This window comes from Mus caroli, unplaced genomic scaffold (assembly GCF_978045245.1).
Source record: "Mus caroli unplaced genomic scaffold, Mus_caroli_1 scaffold_19, whole genome shotgun sequence".
NCBI classification, from domain to species: domain Eukaryota; kingdom Metazoa; phylum Chordata; class Mammalia; order Rodentia; family Muridae; genus Mus; species Mus caroli.
The window spans coordinates 47734045-47742168 of record NW_028227274.1 but is presented as its reverse complement, the minus strand read 5'-3'; the positions used below and the strand labels follow the sequence as shown (position 1 = coordinate 47742168).

General features: G+C 44.2%; 1 protein-coding gene across 2 annotated transcripts in view; it reads left to right on the top strand.

Annotated features, from left to right (window-relative positions):
* Positions 1 to 369: 369 nt before the first annotated feature.
* The window catches only part of Dtwd2 (DTW motif tRNA-uridine aminocarboxypropyltransferase 2), a 64951-nt gene continuing 57196 nt past the window's right edge, over positions 370 to 8124 (top strand). The window contains exon 1 of one of the 2 annotated variants that reach the window (XM_021150841.3): positions 370 to 686. In XM_021150841.3, coding sequence (XP_021006500.1) covers positions 469 to 686 — 218 coding nt within the window. In that variant the 5' untranslated portion in view covers positions 370 to 468. The remainder of the gene's footprint in view (positions 687 to 8124) is intronic. The other variant, XM_021150839.3, reaches the window with a different exon arrangement.

Sequence of the window (8124 nt, the reverse complement as noted above, 5' to 3'; positions counted from 1 at the left end):
GGCACGGGGCACCAGAGCTTCCTTTGTCACTGCAGCAGTCCTCGGATCAGTTTTCAGTGGCTGCAACCGCTCCTGTGCAGTTTTTGGCTATTAAAGTCACGAGCTGCCACAGGGCTTAGCGTGCGCGAGCCTAGAACCCGGCGATGCTGCCTAGAATTTCACGTTGTCTTTTAAATACAGAGAACTGCGCAGAGGCAAAGTGTCAGGGTGGCTTCTGCAGGCGACTCCAACACTTGCACCTAACCTTACCCAAGCAGCCACTAGGCTCACAATCTCCTTCCGGCCCGTAGGAGAAGCACCCCAACACACCAATAGGCTTCTTATCTTTCTGCAATGGGGCGGGACCTCACGGCACCTCTGAGTCCCGCCCCTTACGTGACGTACGTGCGCAGACCCCTTTCCTCAGCGCGTGGCGCCCCCCGGCGGCGGCGGCGCTCCTTTCATGCGAGGGCCTGACTACCACCAACCATGGAGCCGCAGGCCGAGGAGCGAACTCTCGGGGAGCCTGCGCCTCCGCCTTCTGGCGCCTCGGCGTCACCGACGCCGGACGAAGAGGAGCGAACCGAGGGCGGCGCACCGCCGGCGGCGACTCCCGCGGGCGCATCGGGGGACAGCACGAGTGCAGACGGGCTCTGGGGGCTGCCGGTGGAGCACGCGGAGCGCAGGCCCGAGTGCGGCCGCTGCAGGTGAGCGCGGGGCCGGGGCGGCCCGGGAGCTGCGGCGCCCCCTGCCGGCCAGGCGGACTCCAATTGTGTCTGCCAGAGTAAGAAGCTTTTCGGCCTAGGGCCATAATTATGTATCCCGACTTTCTTCAAGACTTACTTTTTGAACTTTTGTTTGTTTTTTTCGAGACAGGGTTTCTCTGTGTAGCCTTGGCTGTCCTGGAACTCACTTTGAAGACCAGGCTGGCCTCGAACTCAGAAATCCGCCTGCCTCTGCCTCCCAAGTGCTGGGATTAAAGGCATGTGCCACCACGCCTGGCTTTTTCTTTTTTCTTTTTTCTTTTTTTTTTTTTTTAATGGTTTGGGTGGTTTTTTTTTTGTTTTTTTAATTTTTTTGTTTTTGTTTTTGTTTTTGTTTTTTTAGACACGGTTTTTCTGTTTAACAGAGCCCAGGTTGTTCTGGAACTCGCTTTGTAGAGTAGGATGGCCTTGAACTCGAGAGATCTGCCTGCTTCTGCCTTGTTCGTGCATCAAAGGTGTGTGTCACCAAGCTCAGCAAGACTTAGATCTTTTTTCCAAGAAATTTCATTTCCAAGAAATGCCCTTTAATAAAGGGCATTCTGGAGGCGTAATGGCATTAATACCTAACGCCGCTTAAGTGTGCTTGCCATCATAATAATGGGTTGTAGGAGCAATGGATTGGGGGAGAGGAACAAAGCGGCTGCCTGTGTTGAGAATTTTGAATTTACTTGGCACTATATACTGAAAACCAGGTTTGTTATCCGAGTATTTTGAAAGTGACGGCAGAAAGATCAGAAATTCAAGATCACTCGCAGCTACCTAGGAAGTTAGAGGTTAGCCTGGCTGTATGAGGCCCAGTTCCAAAAAGATTTTGTTAAACGGAGTTTCTTGTGTGTTTGCTGTCTGCTGGCTGTTCTAGGCACTAGAAACGCAGCGAAGAATAAATAAAGCGCCGCCTCACGCCAGCTGGACACTTACAGGCTCGTGCAGAGGTTATTGGGTGGACAATGACAACCAGGGCTGGCTGGTCACAACATAACTGGTTATTCTTTGGGGGGCCACGTCAGTGCGTTGGTGGGCTTCAGCTGCGCATTTTGTCCTTCCTGCTTCTTTAATCTCAGCACTTCCTGCTTCTTTAATCTCATCACTCCTGGCCTCTTGGACGTATGTCCCTGGTTACCTATCTCTGTTGCCCTTCCTCTTTTAATTATTAAATTCTGGTCAGCTTTCTCTTACCTTGGTACCTGAGGTATTCAGCTTATAAGGAGAAAGTTTATTTGGGTTCAAGGTTTCAGAGTTTGCAGTCCAAAGCTTGGTTGGCTATGCTGGGTCTGCAGTGTTGCACAGGTTACTGTGCACAGAATGGGTGAGGATTACAGAAAGGGGCCAAATACCCAGGGTTCCACGCAAGTCATTTACCTGATGACCTAACTTTCTCTGCCTAGCCTGCCTCTCCCAGTAATGCCGAAAGCCTTTGACACATGGACCCTTGCAATGTGTGTGCATGCACGCACAAGTGTGAGTGTGTATGTGTGAACACATTTCAGATCCCAACTAACTAAATCTTATTGTCTCTCCTTCCTTGCCTTATTGTCGTTAGCCGCCTGTTCATATAATTGCTCTGAAACGGCTTCTGCTACAGCTGCCAGTAACCTTCCTGAGATAAAACCCAGTGGATCTTTGTCAGATTAGATAGTAGTAGATCAGCTGGCAGCATTCTGTAAACACTGTCACAGACGCTTTCTTTGGATCTCCTTAGATTAAGACGACGTCGTTGGTCCAGTCTCCTTTGCCTATCCTTCTCAGACTCTAAATGTTGGGCTTCTCTGTTGGGAGGATGAAGGTCCTTCAACTGACACCTCTCCGGGGAACCAGGAATGTTAAGCACACAGGATTGTCTTTGATGAAAAAGATCTAAGCCTGGACTTCCATCCAGAAGGCTCTGAGCTGGAGGTGATTAATAGCCTGGTGATCTGCATTACCTGTTGGGCCAGGACTAAAGATGGCTAGTAATCTAAATGACCCTTTCATCCAGAGACTTTCTAAGCTCCCACAACCAGGACCAGAGGTGGCTAATAGCCCAAATGACGACCTCTAGGCTATCTCTATGACCGAGACTTGCCATACCCTTGCTTAGGCCTTGAAGCTAGTACAGGTAGCCTATTTTTAGAACCCATCTTCTTGGAAGAAATGACATGTGCCCTGATTCAAGTTTTGATGTAATTATGCTTTCCCATGCATTGGGGATTGTATTACACCAGGAAACTTTTCCCCAAATGATACCATGTTTAAATTTGTTGGCAATAAACCACCTGGCATCAGAGTCTCCGAAGTCTTAATCCAGGTTGACAAAGTCAGTCTGAGCTGAGTTTTCATGTCAGCTCTTCCCAGTGGACTTTCCTGCCTGCCTGACACCTGCAGAGACCCCCTCGCTTCTCCAGAGAACTGATTCTAAGTTCTCTTCTCTTTTGAATGGTATGCACTTCCCACTGGTGATTTTACCCAGTTTCCTGATAGAGTATCATCTGTAATCCAGTTTCCCTACCCTGGGCCTTCTCCTGAGCACCAGGCCTATGGATTTGCTTCTTACTTATTGACCACTCTGCTAATCACTTACAATACAGTGATATAACTTCATTTTTAAAACAGATACTATAGGCATTGGAACAGCAAACAAGTGGGCTGCAGACTGGGGTTTGGTGATTGGGATGCTGGCCCAGAATGGTGTCTGGAAAGCTCTCTTGAGTAATGTGATGAGGTAGGATGCCTTTTCTACTTGAACACTTAGGATACTTTATCTTTCTCATGTTTTTGCCTTCTGCCAGAAGTCAGAATGGATCTGGATTATAGGATGCCTTACTTTCTAGATGTACTTATCATTGTGTGGTTTACAGTTTTCCAGCTTCACAGTAATGGGAAAGCAGCATGCATTCAGTAGGAACTGGCCTTCAGGTTTTGTATTTTGTCTTCTTTTGGGGTTAGCAGTGTGTGGCTCAGTGCTCTCTTGAGAGCTGGGCAGCAGCACTGAGCTGCAGTTCAGCTAATCCTGCTGTTACCATGGGTATTCACTGCACATGTTGCTAAGTTATGTCACCTAAGTTACATGTACCAATTACATTTCAACTTAATAATGTTTCAGTTCCTTCCTTCCCCTCCCTTTCTTATTCTTAACATGGTATCACTTAGCCCAGCTGGTTTCCAGCATTCTGTGTGGCCTGGAGTGTCCTCAAACCTCTGATCCTCTGCCTCACTTCTTGGTGTTGGAATTATAACATGGACTGGCACACCCCGCTATGGGATGCTGGGGTTTTACCAAGGGCTCCAGGAACACTCCATCTGAGGTCCATTTCCAGCCCTTTTTGTAAATACAAAATCAAATACATTAGTGATGATAATGTTTAGGGTAAAAATTTAGGTATTCTGCAAATTTAATTATTTTTGTACATATAAAATATTTCCAAGGGAAAATTATTAACTTGTTCCTTCCGGTTTGCATAGAAAATATGTTTATTCTTGAAAGTGGTTTGTTCATAATATTTGTGCAAAGCTGATTTAAGTCGAGCAAAGATGATATATGCCAAGAAATATTTTCTTTCTTAATCTTAATTAAATCTTTAAAGAGGAGTGACCAGTTAAAAATAAAATATACCAGAGCTTACTAAATATTTGATTTACTTCCCCCAAGAAAAATAAGATTGCACTGTTACACTCAGATGGATGTTTTCTTCAAAGAACATTAAACCACATTAATTCCTTATGTTAATTTGTCCCAAATTAATAATTTATAGTATTAGTTATGCTTAGATTCAAGGACTATGTAATAAGTAATATTCTAGTTTAAAACTTGATATTATTTAAAAAGAGTTCATAAGTTACAAAGTAGTTGAGAAAAAGTGTTTGTGTCTGTATACTTGTGCACACCTGCCAGGCATAAATATGGAAGAGACATAGCCAGGCGTGGTGGCGCACGCTTTTGATCCCAGCACTCTGATCCCAGCACTCTCGAGGGCAGAGGCAGGTGGATCTCTGAGTTCAAGGCCAGCCTGGTCTACAGAGTGAGTTCCAGGACAGCCAGGGCTACACAGAGAAACCCTGTCTCGTAAAACAAAACAAAACAAAACAAAAAAACCAAACCAAAGCAAACCAACCAAAAACAAATATGGAAGAGACAGGACAGCTTGTTTTTGACTTTCTCTCTCTCTTCCATCTTTAAGTGTGTTCCTGGGATCAAGCTCAGGCTTGTAGGCTTTTACAGGGAGAGTGTTTAGCTGCTGACCCCCAAAGTTATTTTTATACATTTTTATCTAACAGGATAACTTTGTGATTTGAATAATGTTTTTCCTCTGTTTTAAGCCTGACTTTGTTTCTCTGTCTCTCTGTCTCTCTCTCTGTCTCTCTGTCTCTCTCTCTGTGAATGTGATGTGTGTGTGTATGCATGTGTGTGGATAATGAAGAAAAACCTTGGTGTTGGCCTTTAATTGTGGTCTCTTTTTGTTCTTTTTGTTTTGTTGCTGGATATGCCAGGTATGTGTGTGTGTGCATGCGTGCACGTGCTTGGGGTGGGGTGGGGTGTGGGGTGGGGTGGCTCGGGCCAGCGGGGAGGCAGCTTGAGCTGAGACTATAGACTGCCTGACTTTATTTGGGCTCAGAGGATTTGAACTAGGTCTTCCTCTTTGTGTGGCAAATGCTTTACGGTTGGAGCTGTCTTCCATACCTCTGTGTTTCTGTCTTTGATGATCTGTCAGTGGCTGGTGCTTAGTGACTGGGGTAGCAGCTCTGGCTTTGATGTTTCTGTTGCTGGTGTACACAGTGATGAACTGTGTACAGACCAGCATATGGGCCCTTAGCTTTCTACTGCACGGGGTATGTATTTGTAACAATGTATTTCTTCACCCTTTCCGATCCATAGATTGTTTTCTATTCCTTTGGCTATGGTCATTTTTAATTATTTTGAGATGAATCTATTTATTTATTTATTTAAGTCCTCTGGTCAAATTCTGGGGTGTCAGGTGTGTTCTACCATGCTCACTGTGTTATTGTCCATGTTAAGATCAAGCTCATAGCTGCTGAATCTTTTTCCTGCCTAGGATCAGATTCTCGTTTCTCGTGGTGGCTCTTCCCTCCTCAGTTAGGAAAGCAGCTTTGAGAGTAGTGCTGTTAGGAATTTACGTTTTTCCTTTGCTTTTCCTTCTCATTTAAAAACATTTTTATTCTGTTGGAAGCCTAGTAAAAAGATGGGGAAAGAGGAGACAGTGAAATGGAGTGAGTAAAGTTTTGGGACCACGCAAGGAAAAACTCCAGAAACAAATACAATAGTAGTCTTAAAGAATGAAAAAGGATTCCTCCTCTCAGAGTACAGAGCCCAAATTTGAAATCTCTACTCCCCGAGTCTTTCATCTGTCCTGTTTGTGATCAGTGGCCTGTCTGTTATCTGTGTCTTAAGTCTGTCCCTAATGAAGGGTTTTTCCTCAATATTTGTTGAATAGCACAGAAAACATGGAATGGGGAAGAAAAAAAGGAATTCCTCTTTACAGAAATTTTTAGTGGAATCATACAAGGAAAGGAGTCATTTTACTGACCCCAGATGACCCAAATAGTACTTAAAACCACAAACAGATGTTATTAAACCATATCCAGATGTTGCTTCCAACATTTATGGTAGATATTTGTTTTCTTTAAAATGACTTTCAACCTGTTGACTGCTTTCAGCAACTTATTGCCACCTCTTCCCCCTCCATCCCTTACACACACACACACACACACACACTCACAGTCACACACAAGTTTTGGTCAGAGGCATGAAGGAATGTGTAGTTAAAGGTCTGAGTTTAGCTTATGTTATAAAAGCTGACTGCATGTGAAGTCCAAGGTAGAGCTAGGTAGTGTTATATTGTTTTCTTAAAGGCAAGTTAGCCAGAGTAAATATATAGGAGGGAAACAGATTAAGTGTATAGTTTTAAATGGTCTCAGGGCATATTAACTTGATTGCCAAAGTTTAGTTGTGAAAGCAAAGGGTATTTTCAGAAAAAGCCATTCTCACAAACAACAAGAATAGGTTTTCACCAAGCCCACTATTCTTGCAATAACGATTAGAAGAACCAGCTCAATAGAAACATATCTAGTTTGTTTGTTTATATGGGTAAGTACCTTGCCAGACTTACCTTTGTTTTTGAGTTGTGGCAACATATTAAGAATATGTGTATCATCTTAAGTGTGTTATAGGTTTGGATTCTGTAGTGGTTTCAATGAGAATGGCCCTCATTGTCTCATATATTTGAATGTGTGATTCCCAGTTGGTGGACTATTTAGGACTAGGAGGCATGGCCTTGTGGGAGAAGGTGTATCGCTGAGGCTAGGCTTTGAGGTTTAAAAGCCCAGACCAGGCTCAGTGTCATTCTCTCTGGCTGATGCTTGTGGGTCAGATGTTAGCCCCCAGCTGCTGCTCCAGATCCATGCCTGCCTGCCTGCCTACTGCTTGCCCTGTACCATGATGGGCATGGATACTAACCCTCTGGAACTGTAAGCAAGCCCCAATTAAGTGCTTTGTTTAATAAGCTGCCTTGGTGATGGTATCTCTTCACAGCGATAGAACAGTAACTGAGACACATTAGATTTGTAGTGTTACACAGTCATCAGCACTGTGTGAACCCCGAGCCTTTTTATCGTCTTAGTATGAACTCTGTGTCTTATAAACATGGGGAGGAAAGGGCTTATTTCAGCTTCCACATCATTGCTCATCCTCAGAGGGAGTCAGGACAGAACTAGCAGGGCAGGAGCTGGAGACAGGAGCTGATGCAGAGGACTCGGAAGGGCACTGCTTGCTCACTGGCTTGCTTTGCACAGCTTCCTCAGCCTGCTCTCTTACAGGACCACTTTCCCAGCTGTAGTACCACCCACAGTAGGCTGGCTCCTTCCACACAACCTTGAATCAAGGAAATGCCACACAGACTTGCCTGCAGGCCAGGCTAATGGAGACAATTTCTAATGGAGGCATTTTCTAGTGGAGATGTTTTCCCAATTGAAATTCCTTTTCACAGATGACCTTGGAAAATTATGTGAAGTTAACAAAACTAACCAGCATACTGTGTCTCTAATAATTTTCCATTTTCTTCTTTCAAGGACTCTAGTAATTTTATTTTCCCTTTTTGATTATGATAAAAATTTAAAATTTGACATATATATGGAGTCTTATACAATGCTTTAATGAATGTATGCATTTTAAATGTTTGAATCAGAATAAAACAGATGTTCTTTATGACAGAAAAACCTTAAAATCCTTTCTAGTGTTTAGAAATGCACCGTACCATTAGCCACGCTCTCCTGGCTGTGATGGTTCGTCCGGCTCTCTGTTCTCCATGATTTTGATGCTTTTGAAGGACACTGCTCAGTTACCTTGTAGAATGTTGTTTAGCTTGGGTTTGAGTCCTGCTTTCTCATGGTT